Below are 19,521 nucleotides of genomic sequence, written 5' to 3'. Positions count from 1 at the left end.
CCCACCCCCCCACCCCCCCGGCACCGACCACCGTTCTCCGCACGGCCGGGAGCCCGGCCCGGCCCGGTCCCGCGTCCCGCGCCCCCTTCCCTCCCCACCCTCCCGCCCTGCGCGGCGCCGGCCCGGCCCGGCCTCGCCCCGGCCCCGAGTGCTGCGGCCGGGCCCAGCGCCAGCGCCGCCGCCGCCGCCGCCGCCCCCGCGCCGCTCTCGCCCGGCTGCGCCGCCGCTCCCTCCGCACGGCTCCGCCGAGACACCGACGAGCCGGCGCAACCCAACCCGCTGCCGCCGAAAACAAGCGCTGACTGACGGCGCCCGCGACCAATGGGAGAGCGCGACGCGCGGCGGGGCGGGCCCGGACGGGCGGGCCGCGGCGCCTCGGCCAATGGGAGCGCAGGGTTTGGTTGGCCGGTCGCGGGGGGGGGAGAGGAGGGCGCACGGACGCGCGTTCCTGGAGCGGGGCGGGGCCGCCGGGCATTGTGGGAAGGTGGCGGACCGGGCGCCCATGGCGGGCGGGCCGGGCCGGGAGCGGACCCTGCCGTGACCGGGCGCGGCCGGGCCGAGTGCGGAGCCGCCGCCTCGCCTCGCCCTCTGCGGGCCCGCGGCTGAGCCACGCTGGGCGGCTCGGGCCTTGCCGGCCGCTGGGATGGCGGCACAGGGCCGGCCCGGGCCCCGGACGTTGCGGCTCTCCCCGCTCCGCTCGGAGCCGCCGGCGGGTGCCCGGAGCGGGCCGGGCCTCACCTGTGTGGGACAGGCGCGGCTCGGCCCGCAGACCCCGGCAGCCCGGCCCTCGGGGCCCAGCAGGGAGAGGCTGAGGCCTCGCCGGGCCGGCCCTGTGCTCCAGGCTCCGGCCGTGTCCCGGCAGAGCCGCCCCGAGCCTGTCCGCCAGCCCTGGGTGCCCCCTGCCAGCCCTGCCGAGCCCTGAGTGCCCCCTGCCAGCCCTGCCGAGCCCTGGGTGCCCCCTGCCAGCCCTGCCGAGCCCTGGGTGCCCCCTGCCAGCCCTGCCGAGCCCTGAGTGCCCCCTGCCAGCCCTGCCGAGCCCTGGGTGCCCCCTGCCAGCCCTGCCGAGCTCTGGGTGCCCCCTGCCAGCCCTGGGTGCCCCCTGCCGAGCCCTGGGTGCCCCCTGCCGAGCCCTGGGTGTCCCCCTGCCAGCCCTGGGTGTCCCCCTGCCAGCCCTGGGTGTCCCCCTGCCAGCCCTGGGTGCCCCCCTACCAGCCCTGGGTGTCCCCCTGCCAGCCCTGAGTGCCCCCTGCCAGCCCTGCCGAGCTCTCCGTCTCTCCACACAGCGTCTCAGAGCTGCCTTTATCCCAGGTTTCCTCACTGCTTCCTACCAGGTGCCTGTTGACCTGTGACAGCTCCTCCAGCCAGCAGCCCGCTGCATCCCCTCACCCACGGCCTTGTGCTCGTTCTTGTGCTGCCAGGGCAGCCTCGTGTGTCAGAGCAGCCCCCTGTGCCCTGGGGGACCCTGCCCCGAGCACAGCAGCTGCCACCTGGACTGTCCACACACACACCCACACACACACCCCTCTTGCATGCCTCTTACCCTGCCCTGCCTGGGGTCTGTATCCAAGCAGTCTTTTTGAAGGTCCAAAAAAGCTCCATAGAGCTGTTCCACACCTGCCTTCCTTGTTACCAGCCTGGCTCATGCAGTGGTCTGCCAGCCCTCAGCTCTTGGCAGTTTGGCTGAGACAGAAACACAAGACACTCACAAACAACAGGTTCTATTTTCCACTTAAAATCACTCGTACCTGTGCTATTCCCATGAGCTATTTGCCTAAATTAAAAGAAGTTTCTAACTTTTTCCTTTTTTTTTTTTTTCATAGTTTGGCCTTTAACAGCATCCATACTGACCTCCCTTTGTTACATTGCTCTTATTTCCCTGCCAGGAAACAGCCAGGAGAGCTGTTCCTCCCTCATCACACACCTCTGGCAAAGGCCACGTGCTCATTTGGCTTTGGCAGCTGGAAATTACTCCGCGGGCAGAAGTGCTCAGCACAGCCAGCATCCCAGCCACAGTGGCTGTTCCCTGTGGCCTGCTGCAACTCCTGGACAGTCCTAAAGGAGACTGGAGTTCCTGCCAGCCCTGCAGCACTGGACAAGCCACTTGAGCTCTCTGCATGTCCTCAGGCTGTGAGGGTGACACAGGTGACACTCTGGGGCTGCTGAAGAGCCCCAGGTTGGGATTGCTGGGCTGCTCTGAGCCACGAGGTGCTGTGTGTTGGAAGCTTGTTTTGGTTGCCTTCTCTTAGGCAGGGTGAAAATCTAAAGGCCAGCAGATCCTGAGGAAATTTCCACAGTTTGACAAAAGAAAAGGGGAAATAAAATTTGCATCCAGCCTCTGGGCCACTTGCTTGGCTGCTGCTGGTGGGAGGTTTGGGTGCACAGATACTGAGTTTTGATGAGTCCTGATCAAAGTGTGATCTAAGAATTGCAGAACTGCCAGTCTCCAAGCAACAACAGCCCATCCACTCCCTCCCTTTCTGCCCTAATGGAAAAGTTTTGGTGCTCAGAGGGCTCCCAGGAGCCGTGAGATTTCCCTCAGCTCTGTCACCAGTGCAATTCCCTGGGCTCCATGTCCCTGTTCCTGCAGAAAGCTGATCCTGAACGTGCCAGGCCACTTGCAGAGCAGCTGTTCCCATGGCCCACATTTGCAGCAGTTAATGCTGAGCCCAGAGATCTCCCCCATTTGTTTACAGAGGGGAGGATCTCATGGAGATGGGATCCCAAGCCATGGAGATGCAGACACATCCCAGCACCATCCCTTTTCTCCATCCTGGCCCCGTTTCTCAGCTCTTTGTGGGTTCCAGAGGGGGGCAGGCATTGCCAGCAGGTCAGGGAGGTGATCCTGCCACGCAATGGCAAAGGGCCCTGGCTGGGTGATAACTGGCATAGACTCCATGATTCACAGAGGGCTGATCAGTAATAATCTTTATTAAAAAACCCATCGTTCTTTTAGAGACAGTTATGATACAGGTGTACTTGATTGGTCCTTTAATTAAAACACCATTACTTAATTAGGAAACCACCTTTTAGTGAACAAATCTCCGTAAAACATTCCACATGTTCACAATACCAGGTACAACAGGTTAAGAATTGTTTCTCATTCTTTTCTCTGATCTTCTCACAGACTTTCCCAGAATAATACCTGGGAAAGATCTCTTGTTTCTCTCTGTGGCCAAAGAGCTGCTGCCACACTGCCAGGCTGAGGGAGCTGGGTGTGCTCAGCCTGGAGAAGACCAGGAGGGGATTGTACCAATTTTACCAATATCCATAAAATCCTGAAGGGAACTGCCAGGGGATGGAGCAGTTTCTGCTCAGCTGCTGAGCAATAGGACAGTGAGCAGAAGCTGATGCACAGCAAGTTCCAAAGTTCCACCTTGAACATGAGGAAGAGCTTTCCTGTGCTGCTGACACAGCACAGGTTGCCCAGAGTGGTTGCAGAGCCTCCTTCTCTTGTGATATTCAAAGCAGGAATGTGTCTGGGCTCTCTCTGGGTGCTGATAGGGACCAGGGACCCAGCTGCAGAGCACGTGTCAAATGTTTCATCCTCCCCCAAAATTAATTTTACAAGTTCTTCAATTGCCTGTCACAGGAAGATGCCACGAGATTGGAGTTCTCTGAACAGAGGAGGAAAGGCACTGAGATCAAACAACACTGACAAATGCAGCCCGTGACAGCAATTGCTGGATTAGTTTTTTTAAACCTTATGTTTCACATCTGGTTTGTCATGGTGTTGTAGGTGGGCTCAGTGCACAGTAAACTAGGATAACAAACCTACATTTTCTGTGATCTTTTCATCCCCTACGATCCCAAAACACATCATTTAATTGCACTCAACCTGCACACAGACTTCATAAATAAAGGAATGATGAATTAGCATAGCTGCTGCAGCATTCACACAAGTTACTAAGACACAATCTCCTTGTGCAATCAATCCAGCCTCATGCTTCAGTGTTTGTCATAAATTGAGGTCAGGAAGAAATGTTCTCCCTACCTGGAGGAGTGCTGCTGAACTAGCCGAGTACAGAACAACTCTTAAGGGTGCAGCAATCTGTCTTCCCTGTGCAAACCTCAGAAGCTGCAGCAAATATGCATTTGGTGCAGCTCCAGTGCAGTAGATGAACACTGATCCTGCACAGGGGCAGCAGGAATCTGCCTCACACGAGGCAGGAGGAAAGCCCGGCTGATCCTTTTGACCCTGAAATTGGTATCTGCCTCCTCCCTTCGCCCAGCAAGGGAGCCAGAGGAGGGAGGGGACAGTCCTGAACCTGGCGATGCCCACAGCACAGGTGGGGCTGCTCGGGAAGCTGCTCCTCTGCCCACTCCAGCCCTGGGGTCACTCCCTTCAGGCTCAGTCTGGGTTTCACACGCAGAGGGATTCACACACTGCTGCTGCAAACTGGTTGTGCTGGGAAGCTACTCATGACCAAAGGGTCAGTGGATTCCCCTGCACCTCCTGACTGTCTCACGGCTCCAAATTTCCTGCTTATCTCCCACCAAATGCCTCAGGGACACCACCCAGGGAGCAAGCAGGTTCAGGCATCCTTGCCATGTGCTTCCTAATCACGGCTCAGCTGCAAAATCCCTTTCCTGCTTCCTGCAAGGAGTGTGAACTGTTCCTTGCACTTTGGCTGGTAAAAAGGATGATAATTACCCCTAATCAGTCTGCAGCAAAAACACAGGCCACAGCAGAAGGGAGGGGTGGGGGGCAGCCACCATGAGGAATGGAGCCCAATTATTCCAAGTCACTGATAAAACGGGATCAAAGAGGGTAGGAATGTTTTACCAGCTGTAAAAAGCCTGCCTGGACCAAGGCTGCTCTTGGAGAAAAGCCCTTTCTGCCCGCAGGCCATTCCTGGCTGGGACCTTACGCACATCCAGGGACAGCTTCTCATTTTTCTTCCTGGTGTAGGCGAGGAATTTGGGCTGCTGTTCATTTCTGCCCCTGAGAGCAAGCGGCAAGACAGTTTCAGCAGGAAACGAGCATGGAACCATGGGCATAGAGTGCAGAACGAATGCCCTGCCTGCTGCCCATGTGGGCATTGAGGGGCTGGGACTCTGCTGTGTCCCCTCAGGGGCACCTGGGTGTGCCAGGGGATGGAGCAGCTGGGGCTGGGTGGTGATGGGGGCAAGGGACAGCGCTGCTAGAGGCATTTGTGCCCTGCCAGTGCCGTGTTTGTGCCTCTTCTGGCTCCCTGGGAGCCTATGCAGCCCCACTGCTCATTCCAGGCTTTTTCTGCAGCAGGGAGACCTGCACAGCTCCTAACAGCAGCAGGAAAGGTGGGAGGTAGTGAGGGAGAGAAGGAAAACAGCCCTTTAGGTGAAAGAGGGACCTGAGAGGCAGGTCAGGTGTAAATCACTGCCAGGCCTGCCCAGCCCTTGCCTCGTGTCTGGCTGATTGTGTTATGCTATCTAGAGAAAGTTTAATATCAAAAGCCAATTATATCTGTGATAGGAGGGATGATGAGGGACAGTCTGGCCTGGATGTGGCAGGGGGCCAAGGTCCAGTGCCTGACCTCCCCCACCAGTCCTGGCCAGCCCATCCCATCCCATCCCATCCCAGGTGGCACAGACCTGGCAGGGCAAAACAACAAAAAAAAAACAAACCCAGGAACCAGCCCTGCTGCTGGCAAAGAGGAGCTGGGGAGGCAGGAAGGGGAGAACTCAGCCCCAGCAGCGTGGCATGGGGCTGGCTGTGGCTAAGAGCCTACAAGCTGCCAGCCCTGGCCCTCAGAAAATGCCTCACAGATGCCTGAATACAGGGCAGCAGTGGGGGATTGCAGCCCAGGGAGGGACTGGGGGTTCTTGGCAGGTGGGGTAGCAAGGGCAGCTGAAGTTTAGCGAGTTTGGTGGGTCCCAGCCCTGTTTCTACTGGAAGGAGGCCACAGCATTCAAAGCAAAGTGAGCAGCAAAGGAGCTGCTGGCTGAGCCACCCCACACCCAGCGGGGTCCGGGCCACTCTGTGCAGTGCCCCACATCCCTCAGACTCCTGCAAAGCCCCTGGTGTGGTCAGCTTGAGGTGATGGCACTCAACAGAGACCCCGAGGCTGTGGAGAAAGGGAGAAAACCTTCATCTCAGTGCCTCAGTGGCTGCTGTGCCTTTTTTATTTCTTCCTCTTTAATTCCAGGTAAAAGAGAGAGTATTCTCAGGGTAAAAGCAGGATCTCAGAGCCTACATTTTCATAATAATGACAGCATGGCTTTCACCTTGTGTCCAGAGCTTCAGAGCAGAAAATGTCTGTACAACCTTTCTCCTTGAACCCGTGCTGGAGTGGGATATAATATCTGAATAATTTACAAAGGCACTTCATTACACAGATTTATTTTTGGCAGCTTTGTTAGACTGCTCCTTTTAGGAACTAATAGGAAGTTTCTCTGGTTTCATTAGGACATCCCTGTATGAATTGTTCCAGTGGGGCCAGGGACTGTGACAGCTTCTTGCTCCATTAGAAATGCAAAATGTTCCTGCCCTTTCTGTCCCCCGTGGCTTTCTGGAAACCCACCTGCATGCCCCAACCCCGAGCCAGCCCTGGCTGCAGCAAGAGTCCAGCATGTCTTTATTCCTGGCCAAGATGCTGAGGGAGTGGGGGGCTTCCCCACATTGCCTTCAAACAGCTTTGCAGCAGACAAATGTTGGTTCACTTGGAGAGCTCCTACACAGAGCTCCCTTTCCTGTGCTGGAAAAACCTGCATTTCTCAAGCCAGGTCTGAGGTGGGCTCTGGGAACCCCCACTGCTCCCCAGGCTGTGTTTGGGGCCACCTCCTCTGTGCCCAGACCACATCCAGCCCCCGACTCAGCCTGGGCCAGGCCAAAATCCCCTCTTCTTCAGATGCAGGTGCATTGCCCAGCTGGAAACAAGCCCATTAAAAAGTCATTCACCAGGCACAAGCGAGTTTGTGTTCCCCTGGATTGGGATTTGCCAAGATTATACCATAAATTAGAGTGTTTCCTGGAAGAATGTAAGGAGAGAGGAGGGGAAAAAAAAAAAAAAAAGATAAAATGGAACATTTTGTAGCCAACAGCAATGCCAATAAAGGAGCATTTCATTTCCCACTTGGAAGGGAGTGACTGCAAGCTGTTGCAAGGGTAGGGCAGGGTGCCTGTGCTGCTCCAGGAGCAGGGGAAGGGGACAGCAGGGACCTGGTCTGGCTGCATGCACACCCTGATTACAAACTGCATTCCTCTGCCCTTGAGCAGAGCCTAAGCTGGGGTGACTCAGTTTCTCTCCATGTAAAAAGGGGGACCAGGATGCCAACCCCACTGGGGGAATACTGTCTGCCCTGTTTTCCAACCCTTATTCTGCAGGGACACAAAGCCTGCCTGCACTATTAATAATCCTTGGCATGAAGCTGTCACAGTTTCCACTAATATGGAGATGTTGAAGTGAAAAAGCTACTGCACAATATGCAGGAGGTGTCACAATAACTCAGCTGCTATATTGTTCTTTTTAAAAATAAATACCACAACAGGCCAGCCCACATTGCTGGAGTCATGACGTGGAGGGTTTTATTTTTAATCAGAAAATGTACTGATTTTTAAAGATAGACATGGAACAACATCCAAAATTTATGAAAGCTCCCTGTGTGCTCACACGTACCAACCGTGTTCCTGCCCGTTATTCTCCAAATGGCTTCCAAGGACCTGATCCTGCCCCAGCACGGGCACATTTGTGTGTGTGGCTTTGCAAGAGGCCCCAGGGCAACAAAGTCCTTCCAGAAATAAAGTCTGTGGCTGAATTCCCCACCCCAGTGCTCTCGGGGGGGATGCAATCGATCCCGTAGGACACCAACTGCAGGGTCTGCTCCTCAGGCAGCAGCTTTAGGACCAAAGTTTGCATCCAGACAGAATATTCCATTGTTTGGAGATCAGAGGTTTCTCTGGGGGCCACTTGGAGGTGAATCACCTTTTTCCTTCGCCTTCCCTCACGCTCAGCCAAGGCTGAAATAAAGCAAAACGAAACTCTGGGTAAGAAAAAAAATTTAAAAAAATGTCTGTTCTGCTTGGGGAAGGGCGAGAAAATGAGCTGCGAAGGGCGAGGAGCCTCAGTGCCCGGCCAGGGCCGGTGCGGGGCTCCGGAGCCGCCTCGGGCCGGCCGGACCCTGGGCCTGCCCCGCGGCACCGGGCGGGGGCTCGGGGGGGCCGCGGCACCGGGGGCTGAGGGGAGCAGAGGCCGGCGGGGCCGCATCCCCCGGGCCCCGCCGCACGGAGCGGGGCTCGGAGCGCGGCCCGGAGCGCGGCCCCGAGCACAGCCCGGCCCGGTGCCCGCGGCGCGGCGGGGGCGGGGACCGGCGGGGGCGGGCGCGGCCGTGGGCCCGCCCGGGCCGGGGAGGCGGCGGCGGCGGCAGGTGGTGCCGAGCAGCCGCAGGACGGAGCCGGAGCCGCAGCCGCCATTAGACAATAGGCGCCGGCGGCGGGAGCGGCGCGGGGCGAGCGGCGCGGCCGGGGCGGGGCGGCCGCGGGGCCGGGGCGGCCGGACCCGGCGCGGACAAAGGCGGCGGCGGCGCGGGGAGCCGCGGCGGGGGCGGGAGGCGGCGGCGGCGGGCCGCTCCGTGCGGGGACCGAGCCGCAACCTGACATGATGTTTCCACAAAGCCGGCACTCGGTACGGCGCGGCCCGGGGCCGGAGCGGCCGCGGGGCGGGGCCGGGCGCCGGCGGGGCCGCGGGACGGCGCGGGCGCTGCCCGGGGGCTGCCCGGCCTCCCTCAGCCCCGCGGGGCCGAGGCGATCGAGCGCCTCCCGCCGCCGGCGGCCGCGGCCGGTGCCGAGGGGCGGCGGCAGCCGGGGAAGGGGCCCCGCGGGTGACCTTGGGCGCGTCCCGGGCGCGGGCGCTGCCCCCCGGCGGGGCTCGGCCCCCGGTGCGGCGGGAGCGGGGCGGGCTCGGCGCGGGGGGGCCCGGCGGCCGCCGGCTCCGGCCCCAGCGCTGTCTCCTGTTGTTCAAGGGCTCCTCTCACCTGCCTCAGCAGCTGAAGTTCACGACCTCCGACTCGTGCGACCGCATCAAGGACGAGTTCCAGCTGCTGCAGGCCCAGTACCACAGGTACGTGCCGCCCCCGGGACCGTCCCGCAGCCCCGCCGGGCCGCCGGTGCACGGCGATCGCTGCGGTTCTTCTGCTCGTCGCTTCGCTCCGGGGACCGGATGAGAATTTGGGGAAGGGGGAGCCGGTCGCGTAGCGTGGGACAGCTTTGGCTGGAGGAGCGCCTCGGGCACGGCGTCGGTCGTGTCCACATGGGAGCCCAGCGAGGAGACCGCCCATTCCCTTCTCCAGCCAAGGTCTTTACTCCAAGTGCTGCTCAGCCAGGACTGCACAGACACTTGCCAGGCCTCCTGCCTCTTGCTGGGAGTTTTCCTCAGTTTTTCTCGCTGGCTGCCATTCCTGGACTGCAAATGCTGCAGGGAGCACTTAAATCCAAAAGCATCTACTTTTCTGTGAATGTGTGTGGAAATAGTGCTGCTGACCCAAAAGCTGGTTTGAGACAATCTGTTGCTTTGCCTGCGTGTGTGTGTGTGTGTGTGTGTCTGACACAAACATGAAGCCCTTTGGTTTAAATTGTCTGGGTGATGCCCTCTGCCACGGCCTGGCGCTGGCTTTGGTGTGTGCGTTGGTGACATGTGGCTGCAATGTCCCCCAGCCCGGGCTGTGCTTGCGGGCAGGTTGCAAGTTTGTGGTGGTGACATTTTGGCAGGAGCAGGCAGAAAAGCTGCTGGGAAGTGGCCATTTCCTGGTGTCTCTGTGCCTTGGCAGTGCCAGCAGGGGAGTAGGGGTTCCTGCTGAAAGGGAAGCTTTCCCCCCATGCCGCTCCACCCCCTTGGACTTAATCTGCTCAAGAAGGAGCAGGTTTTGTGTAGGTGAAGCTGTTTCTTGTTTGAAACATAAAACCACAGCACATGCTGGCTGCAGTTGCTCGGCTGGTGAGTTGGAGTCTCATAAAACACTGGGAGCAGCGGCACTTTCTCTGAAGGGTGTGAAGAATCTAGGAGAGAGGAAAAATCCTTGCTTCTGGAGGGATGTGCTGCACTTGGGCCTCCCCCCCGCCCCCGTCCAGAAGTGGGTCTGGCTTTGGTTTTGATGTTGTATTGGAACATCTCTTGAGTGCTGCAGACAGGTTCTGTGCCAGAATCTGTCCCCAGCTGCCAGCGATCTGTTGAGGAAAGGCAAACCCCTCCCTGGGCAGCCAGCTCTGCTTCTCCCCAGCATTCTGCTTCCTGTGGAATGGATTTGCCTGAGGGAGGTCAGTGCTCTGCTGGTGGATAGCCTCGCGTCCTTTTCCTGAATGTGTGTTGGGGAGGGTTCCAGCTGAGAAAGTGCGAGCAGGCTCTGTTTGGTCACTGCTGTGCCAGCACAGCCTGTCTGGGCTCTGCTCTGGCCACCCCTTGAAGTCCAGACAGTGATGTCCAAGAATCCAGCCTGGCCGGGATGAGGCCACGCAGGAAGCAGCTGCTCTGTGGCGATCAACTCTCTCACCTCCTGTTTGTGGTTTTCTTACTGTTTTCTGGCTTTTCAGCTTGAAGTTGGAATGTGACAAGCTAGCCAGCGAGAAATCGGAGATGCAGCGTCACTACGTCATGGTAAGGAGCGGCCCAGCAGCCCAGAGCAGAGCGTGTGGGTGGCAGCACCAGCAGGTGCCTGTGCCTGGGCTCTGCCAGAGCTCCAGGGCTCTCAGCAGGGCTGGAATTGGCTCTTTGCTGAAAATGGGGCTGGTTTGTGTTGGCTGCGTGCAGGGGGTTGTTGAAATGCACGGTGGGAGGGAGTTTTTTGGTGGAGAAAACGGGGCCTGGTGGGGGATTGCTTGAGGGGTGCTTGGCCTGAAGGAAGTGCCAGCTCTTACACACCTGAGAAGGGGATGCAAGGTGCTGCTGTGCAGGTGTGTGGGGACTCTGGGGAGGGCATGGCCGGCGAGAGACAAGGCAGTGCTCTGGGAAGTTAGGAAACTGGGAAAGCCCACAAGGCAGGAGTGAGTTAGAAGCAGAAATCAGCTTCTGTGCCGGGGCTAAACCCTGTGCACCTTCTGGTGACCCCACAGCCTCGCTAAGCCATGGTGCTGAGTGCTGGCACGTGTGTCCCACACAGGGTGTGCAAGCCCCAGGGCAGTGCTTGGTAAAGGCATGGGAAGTGGTGTCACGTATGGGCAGCGGGGTTGGCTGTGGCTTTCTAAGAAAACAGCCATGTTCTGGTGAGCAGGGCGAGGGTTTGCCTGCCAGCTAATGCCTCTGGAGCCCTTGTAGCACAGAGAGGGATGCCAGGCAGGGCTGTGGTCTCTTCCTTTCCTATCATGGATTTAATGGGAGGCTGCAGTACTGGCCACAAAGATGAGCTGGTTCCTGCTTGCCAGCTGCTGCACCTGCCCTGAAAAGAAGAGATAAGATGTAGAAATTAATAGAGCAGCTCTTCAGAGCAGAGTTAAGACTTAAAAAATCAGAAATAAGGGAGCTAGCTGGCCCCTTCATCTTCCTCTGCTGCCCTCGTGGCCAGACTCTGGGGCTGTGGGGAGCAAGGTGTGCTTGGGGCTGGGGACAAGGAGAAGAGGTCACAGCTTTCCTGGCGTGTTAATGGGGAAGCCTGCCCCGTTCTCACTGGTAAACAATTGCTTCCTGTGCAGTCTGCACGGAAACCCTCATCTCCAGCAGTAGCCAAGATACATTTTTTATTTTTTTTTTCCCCCTTAATGCTGGCAGTCACCGGAATTGATTCAGGTTGCTGTCGGCAGCAGAGGGGAAGGGCTGCTCCTCGTGGCGCAGCGCTGGAGGCTCTGCAGGCGCAGCAGCTCCTGCCTCGTCTGCGCGGCTGAGCCGGAGCTGCCGCCGCTCCCTCCAAGAGGAGGGCTCCTGTGAATGTGCAAAGCTGCTACAGCTGCTCTGATTTTTGAATAAGTCACAATTGGCAGCTTGGGGGGACAGGCTCCTGCTTCCTGCTCGGTCTTCAGAATGCAAAGAAGCCTCGAGAGCCCGCAGCAGGCTGAGATCATCCTGATACCGAGCCGGGCGCTTCGTCGCCTTGTGGCGTCCGTACCAGGATGCCAGTGATCTTCAGTTAAATGAGCACAGATGTGGATTGTTCTTTTCCCTTTGGAAGAAGCAGGATTGCAGCCTGCAGGCTGCGGGAGGAGGTTTCTAAACTCTCAAAACATCAGCCTTATAACAGCTTCTTCCAGGGGTCAGGAATTAGCTGCTTCTGCCAATAGGTTGTCTGTAGCTGCCTGTTGCTGCTGTGCAGGGGTTTTCTGGTGGATTGTTTTTGTGTGTGGAGGGGGGAGGTTTCCACATAACTCCTTCCTAAACAGCTGGAGCTGTTCGCAGCTGGATGTGTTACTTGCTAGATGAAGTCCAGTTGTGATCTCTCCCGTGTGCTGCTGAAGCAGTCATGTGGGCTGTAGGATACTGGCCAGGCAGAGCTCACAGAGCCAGGCTGCCTCTCTCCTGGCTGTGCTTAGGGAAGTCTGGAGCCCTGAGCCTTTTTCCAGGTTTGACACAGCATCACTCACTCTCACCTCGGTGCAGACTGTGGAAAAGTGTCTGTCAGGGGAGGCCTGTGGGGCAAGTCTCCAGTTGGAGCGGGGTGGGCAGGGAGCTCCTGGAGGGGGTCTCTGCTTGCCTCCTGCTGCCTTCGTTTCCTGGGGCTTGCCTCTGCTCTCCTGCCTGGCCCAGCCTTTGTAGAAAACCCTGCCAGGAATGCAGTGGTGGTTCCCAGCACTCAGCTGGCAGAGACTTGACTTACAATTTGTTTTGTTCTCTTCTCTCCTGCTCTACAGTACTATGAGATGTCCTACGGGCTGAATATTGAAATGCACAAACAGGTAGGGGGAAAAGCATCTCCAAGTGCTGCAATTCCTGGGGAAGGTGGGCTGTCTGCTCTGCCTTGCCCTCTGTCACTTCAGTTGCCTTTCAGGAGCTAGAAATGCCATCAGGCTGTACAATGTCAGAGCTGCCTTTGAAATGCAGGGCCCCCCAGCTGTCAGGATCACAGTGCTGGCCTGTGGGCTCCATCCTGGGCTCTGGGCACCCTGTGGTTCTCCCCAGGGCCTGAACAGATATTTGAGCACCAGGAAGGGTCTGGAGCTGCAGCTTGGAGACTGTGGCAGCCTGGATAAGTTTGCTCATTACCCTCAGTGGTGGTTAAGTTGTTAATTATCCCCAGTGACTAATTACCTGTGGTGTTAACAACATGAGCCTCCTCTGAGCCTGTCTCTATCTGGCTTCAGCTCCAGTCACAAAGTCGTGGCTCAGTTTAAGCCTCTTAGCACAGTTCTGTTCCTCACAAAGGCACTTGGTGCTTCTGATCCCATTGCCCTTGTTGCTAAGCCCATGAGACTGGCTTCCCTGGGAAAACCTGGATCTTGTCGAAGATCCTGAGCCACAAATCCTCATTGCTGTCCCACCAGTGTCCCCCAGCCTGATCTGCTTCCCTGTGGTGCTGTCGGGGTCCCTCAGCTGGTTTTGGTGTGTACCTGTACCCTTTGGCTTTGTGTTTTGAGTCCTTTGGAAAGTGATTTGCAAATATTTGCCTGGAGAAAAGCGTTTAACACCCCAGAAGCTGCCACTGCTGCTGTGAGGGTGGTGAGGAGGCTGCCCAGCCCCTCTGGTCTCCCCCAGTAGCCCCAGTCCAGCAGCTCAGCTGGGGAGGGGGAGCCTGAGAGGGCTGAACAGCCATGAATAGGTCTGTGTCCACATGGCAGATGTAATTCAGCACATCCCCCCCTGCTCTGCAGGAACTTTGCTCTCTGGTTGCTCCCAATTTGTTAAATGAACGTTGGGGACCTGGAGAGGAAAAGGAATAACGAAACTTTGCTCTTTGCAGGCAGCAGCAGCCCTTCATTTAACCATGCTGGGAGGAGCCTCGGGGGGCAAGGGGATCCCCAGGATGCTGCCAGGAGGGTGGGGTTTCTCACAGCCATTTGGGGACTCAGGCCTGGCCAGGAGGAGGAGGAGGAGGAGGGAAGGTGGGGCAGCTGATGCTTGGCTGCTCAGTCCTGTGCTGCCTGACTTTTCCTCTCTATTTCTCTCACCTTTTAGGCTGAAATTGTCAAGAGGCTAAATGGGATTTGTGCACAGGTTCTGCCCTACCTTTCACAAGAGGTGAGTCCCCCAGCTTGGTGGGTCTGTTGGCATGGAGGCTGCTGTCCCTCTGCAGCATCAAGGTGTCACAGCCCTGCAGCACAGGCAGCTGCCCGTCCCTGGGCTGGCAAACCCTTGCTGGCTCTCAGCCCAGCCCTTCAAGGCAGTGTTGGCTCCTGGAGCACTGTGTGGTGGTGATGTGCCCCTCTGTTGGTCCACCCTAAAACTTCTATCTTGCTCTACATATATTACTATATTCTAAAACTTTCAACTCTAAGTTTTCTACCCTGTGATATTACACACTTCTAATCAAACTCCACACCCACAATCCCAGTGTTATCAATCAATTTTAGAAGCTTTCTCCACGGCCTCAGGTCAAATGCAGTGCTCTCTTGGGGGTCAGAGTCTGTCAGCACAGAAAGTCTAAAATTCTCAGTATCCAGAACTCCATACCCTTCCACCCCTTCTGTGCAGCTGGGGACAGAGCTGCTCCTGCTCTCTCCTGCCCGTGGCTCCTGAGCCATCAGCCACGTCAGCAGTGCCAGCTTTGGGTGGTAATCAAAGGAGAAGGACACTTAAAAAAATACCTCCATATGGAGGATACCTCCTCTCATCCTCTTTGAGATCTGGTTCCTCTGCCTCATTAATTAATGCTGCTGATGGGCTCCTCCCACTCCCCTGAGAAATTAATTGGGGGAGGGGGTGCTTGGGAGTCGCTGTCTGAGGCGAGGGGAGGATTAAGCACTTCTGGAGCTGTATTTTCTGTCTCCCCATGGAGGCTGAGCCCTGAGCAGCTCTCCTGACCCTTTGGGGGTTGGAGGCTTCTTGCTTGGGGTCAGTGCTGGGCTCAGGGCACAGGTTCTGTTTTTCCCACCCACCTGTTCTTAGGAGGGACAAAGTAGCTTGCTGATCAGATCAGGGTTGCCTAATAACTAAGCCCCAGCTAAATCTTTTGCATCTTAATGCAATCCTTAACTCTGTCCTGCTGCCAAAATGAAAAGAAAAATCCCCTTGCTGAAGTGCAGTGGACAGTCCTGCTGTTTCAGAGACCTCGTGCTCTGCCAGGAGCAAATACAGTTCTCCTTTATTTTTTTTTTAAAGTATATGATCCATCCATTTTTTCTGCCTGTGTTTGGGACACCCACCTGCTGCTGCAGTTGATATCCAGGATGTGTTCCAAAGAGCTTCCCAAGTGCTTTGATTTTTAGGGCTTGTTTTGTGTGTTAGAGGGTCTGTGTGGGTGAAGGTGAAGTCTGTGTAGGTGGCAGGATGAGACACTGCCCACCTTGGAGCCTTCTGGCCAAGGATCTATGGGTGTTTGGAGAGCAGGACAAGGGTAGGGGTAAGAGGGGACCTGTTTGACCCTGTGGTGAGGAAGGAGACGAGACAAAGGTGCTTCCTTCCCTGCTCCTTGCCACCCTAGGCCTGGGTGGGAGGCCCTTGTCTGGGGTGAAGTGTGTGCAGTGTCTCCAGCTGTGGGGTAACCAGCCTGCTGGTGTGGGCTGGGTCCCTGTTCTGCTTCCCTGTGACACGACAAGTGACCCCAAATTCCTGGTTTTTTTTTCCTTGCCAGCATCAGCAGCAAGTCTTGGGAGCCATTGAACGAGCCAAGCAGGTCACGGCGCCAGAACTGAACTCCATCATCCGTGTACGTGATGTTTGGTTTGGGATGGGAAGGGATCCCGGCCTCTGGCCAGGACAGAGCTGGGCTGTGGATTCTTGACCTGGGGACATCAGGGCACCCCTGCTCTGGTGCTGTGGCTGCAGTGGGATGAGGCTGCAAGGCTGGGCTGGCTGTGCTGGCACGGGGCTGGTTGCACCCAGGCTTGCTGTGGTGTTTGCAGGGATCCCTGCTCTGTCCCAGTGGGGTGCCAGGAGAGGAGCTTTGGTTCTGAGCAGGAACCACAGCATGAAAACACCATCTGCTCTTGGTCAAAGTCATGAGTGAGGGCTTTAACTGCAGCCTTGGGACATGCCAGAGCCTGAAGCCAGATGTCCTGTGGGGTAGGGGCTGTGTGTCTGTTGGGGACACAATGTTGAGCCTTCTCTTGAGGTTGTCACAACAGCAGGACTCCTTTCCCACCCAACCCTGAGGTCTAAGCTTGTTTAAACCCCTGCTTTAAGCTGGATCGCTGGCACACTCTGGCCAAGTGCGCTCCAAATGACAATACCCCCGTTGTGTCTGTGTGTCTGTCCATCGTTCCCTACAGCAGCAGCTTCAAGCTCACCAGCTGTCGCAGCTCCAAGCCCTTGCTCTGCCTCTGACTCCGCTCCCCGTGGGGCTGCAGCCCCCGTCGCTCCCCGCCGTCAGCGCCGGCACCGGGCTCCTGTCGCTCTCGGCCCTGGGCTCGCAGGCTCACCTCTCCAAGGAGGACAAGAACGGCCACGATGGGGATGCCCACCAAGATGATGACGGCGAGAAATCGGATTAGAGCGACCGGGGGGGCCGGGGGAAGGGGGCTGGCTGGGGGAGGGAGGGAGGAGGGAGGGAGGGAGGGGGCGGGTTAGTGCAAAATGCAGTATCTCTCTCTAATTGCTGTGCAGCAGGGCCGTGGTGACCTGTGCTGGGTGGCAGCTTGCCAGGCCTGTCCCCACGGGCGGGTGGCAGGGCCTGGGGGTGTCCCCAGCGCCGTCCCCGGCTGCTGCACAGCGATGCCAGCGCCATAGCATTACCCGTGTGGCCAGTCGTGCTCTCCCTGTGCCCAGCCTGCCTTCCCCGTCCCTCCTCCCACTCACAGAGCCCAGCCAGAGTCTGGCTTGGGCCGCTCTGGGGCCACTTTGCCCCCTGGCTGTCCCAGCTCCTCGGTGCCATGTGGCCCCTCCCTCCACCTGCTGCTCCCCCCTCGGTATTTAAAGATTGCCCCTTGATCCTAACGGTTCTGCACAACTCCCTGCTAGGATCCCTGGCCCAGAACAATCTCCTCCCTTCCCCAGGCGCTCTTGGTCTCGTCGCATCGCCCCGGCCCCGTGTCCCCCACGCCCCTCCTGCACTAATGCCAGGCCTAATGACAGCCTTGCTGTTCTGCATGTACCTGTTCTCAAGCAGCTCTGCCTGCCAGGGGCTTCACCCTGGGCTGGAGGGGGAGCCTGTGCCACCTGCTCCTCCTCAGCACAGCATGGGGCTGCGGGGGCCCAGGCGGCTGGGCAGAGGGGGCAGGCAGACCAAGAGCCTTCCCCAGCCTCGCCCTCCCCGTGCCCCTGCCCTGTGTAGAGGATACAGCAGCTTTCTCTGTTCTTATCTCCGTGCGCTAGCGTGTCTTCTTAAAAAACAAAAATGGGAAAAAAATAATAAATAATAACCTGGTGTTTGTATATAGTTCTTTAGAAAGATCTTGTTTTGCTTTTTGTGTTTAATCACTTGACCTATAATAAGAGGAACTGAAAATGCTGTATCAAGGACGTACAAGCTGTGCCTTTCAAATAAAGAAATAAGAAGGTTGGTTAAAACCGTGACTTGCTGCCGCTTTCTTGTTGCCTTTGGGATGACTTTAAAATACTTCCCTGTGTCTCCTGTCCCTTCAGATGGGGGACTCAGCTGGGGAGAACTGAGTTTTCCTGGTTCACCTGTGCTGTGGGACGTATCTGGAGGTGCAGCCCTCCTTCCTTCAGGTGCTAGCATATCCCAGACTATTCCTTTCTTGTTGGATGTGCTGCTCTCCCTCTCTGCAGGTTTCTCTGGGAGCCAGGAGCAGCAGGGTTAACATTCACACCTCTGGCTTCTCTTGTAGGGGCTGGTGGAATGTCCCTGTGGCCTTTGGGGGCTGTCCCTGTGGCCTTTGTGGCTCTGGGGCACCCCTGCAGAGGTGGAGGCTGTGCCACAGCTGCAATCTGCCCGAACCAGGGCCAGGAGGATGCCCGGGCAAAGCCAGAACAAACGAGCACAAGGTGAAAGTGGTGGGTGGTGGAAAGGGAGCAGGGACTCTCCAGAAGAAGAGCAAGGAGCGAAGTGCCCCCGAGGTCTATCAGCTCTGTGCTGCTTTGGTAACACACGTGGAGGTCCCTGCGGGCTGCCACAGGTCTGTTCTGCGTGTGCATAATTCATTTTTCCTCTGGGCACAGAGGATAAGCTTCTTCTGTGGCTCTCAAGCCCCTCTGGAAAATCCGGCCCGCGGTGCCCTGGGGCTGAGATTGCTGTAATGGAATTGGCTCTCGATAATTAGAGCTGTCCTCTGGCTTCAGAGCCTGCTCCGCCCTGATAACATCTTCCCCTCGCTATCTCTGAGGCCAGTTGGAGTGGGAAAATTTCCTTCCTGTGGGGAGGAAGCCGTGCTGGGGGAGTCCCGGTGCACCCAGCACCGAGGTGTGGAGGGGCTGGTGGGTCACAGAGCCCGTGGGCAGCGCCAGGGCTTGGCAACGCTGCTGTGCCCTGCCTGCTCAGCCTCACCCGGGCTGGGCACAGCTGGGGCAGGGTGCCCAGGGCAGGCTGGCACGGCTGTGGTGGTGGCACTGAGCTCTGGCTGGTGGCTCAGGCTCTGCAGGGGGGTCTCTGCCCTGTCCCCTCCCAAACCGAGCACCTGCTGCTCCCTGGGGCAGACCTGGAGTGCAGAGCCATGGGCAGAGCACAGCTGCCCAGTGCCCTGGGGGGCTGCAGCACCGGGCAGAGCCATCCGAGCCCTGGCACTGCCTGGGGGCTCCCACTCCGGAGCTGCTGGAACTCTGCCCATCCCACCCCGGGGTCCTGCAGCTGCCCTGGGGTCTCTGCTGACACCCAGCAGTGTGGGAAACAGATCTGTAGGAAATTTGTAAAACTTGACAGAAGTCAAAAAACGTTTACAGTGTATTGTAATGGGGAAACAGCTTCTGACTGTGATGGTGTGAATTGTAACACCTGTATTGTCTCACCCTTCAAATGAGACTGAAAACAAAATTAAAGTTTTTAAGGCGCCTCTCAGTTACCCCATCTCTGAGTCAGAAAAGAACATCATCCAGCACAGCAGGCCCCTGGTGTGAGAGGGCAGCACAGCTCCAGCCCGGGCTGCTGCAAGGGGCAGCTCTAAAGCCATCCCTGCCCTGGCAGTGCCCCAGAACCCACAGGGAGCTTCCCCAGGGCTTCCACTCCAGGTCACCGGCTCAGACTCAGCCTGGGGATGTTACTCCTGTGGATATGCAAGGAGGAGGATTTAGGAGAAATTGTTCAGGGCTGCTTTCAGGAACAGAGGTCGCTCTTGCTGGAGCTGATCAGCGGCCTCGGTTCACTGGGCAAGGAGTTGGACAAACCACGGGGCACTGGGGCTGGGAGCTGCTCTGCACCGGGCTGTGGGGAGCTCCCTGCTCCCTCTGGGGGACCAACCCTCTGTTAAAGCACAAACAGAAAACTTCTGGGCTCTCCAAATCCCCTGCACCTCCCAGCAGGTGCCTTGTGCTCCGCTCCTGCTTCCCATGATGTTCCATTCCCAAAGCATTTCCCTGCAGTTTGGGGGCACCCTGATATCCCACCCTGCCGAGGAGCAGGGCTGTTCCCCCTGCTTCCAGC

At 57.7% G+C, this 19,521-nt stretch overlaps 1 protein-coding gene across 2 annotated transcripts; it reads left to right on the top strand.

Annotated features, from left to right (window-relative positions):
- The first annotated feature begins 8,330 nt into the window (after nt 1–8,330).
- Nucleotides 8,331–17,501, top strand: TLE5 (TLE family member 5, transcriptional modulator). Of its 2 annotated transcripts, none has more exons than XM_038163669.1 (7): nt 8,331–8,600; nt 8,938–9,035; nt 10,502–10,565; nt 12,746–12,790; nt 14,007–14,069; nt 15,622–15,696; nt 16,262–17,501. In XM_038163669.1, exons 1-7 carry the CDS (start codon nt 8,574–8,576, stop codon nt 16,478–16,480), a joined length of 591 nt encoding a protein of 196 aa, XP_038019597.1. In that variant the 5' UTR covers nt 8,331–8,573; the 3' UTR covers nt 16,481–17,501. The 2 variants fall into 2 exon arrangements, with proteins under 2 accessions (XP_038019597.1, XP_038019596.1); XM_038163668.1 differs by having other exon boundaries at nt 8,335–8,600; nt 16,259–17,501.
- The last annotated feature ends 2,020 nt before the right edge of the window (nt 17,502–19,521 follow it).

Source organism: Motacilla alba, chromosome 28 (assembly GCF_015832195.1).
Source record: "Motacilla alba alba isolate MOTALB_02 chromosome 28, Motacilla_alba_V1.0_pri, whole genome shotgun sequence".
NCBI lineage: Eukaryota > Metazoa > Chordata > Aves > Passeriformes > Motacillidae > Motacilla > Motacilla alba.
The sequence above is the reverse complement of the archived record's forward strand: the minus strand, read 5'-3'. Positions and strand labels throughout refer to the sequence as shown.

What these genes read in the sequence shown, in the direction of transcription:
- TLE5 (XM_038163668.1), top strand. Translation starts at nt 8,574, where the DNA reads ATGATGTTTCCACAAAGCCGGCACTCG. An exon ending in TGCAGCGTCACTACGTCATG is followed by an intron (nt 10,566 to 12,745) that starts GTAAGGAGCGGC and finishes CCTGCTCTACAG; the next exon opens with TACTATGAGATGTCCTACGG. An exon ending in TGCCCTACCTTTCACAAGAG is followed by an intron (nt 14,070 to 15,621) that starts GTGAGTCCCCCA and finishes TTTCCTTGCCAG; the next exon opens with CATCAGCAGCAAGTCTTGGG.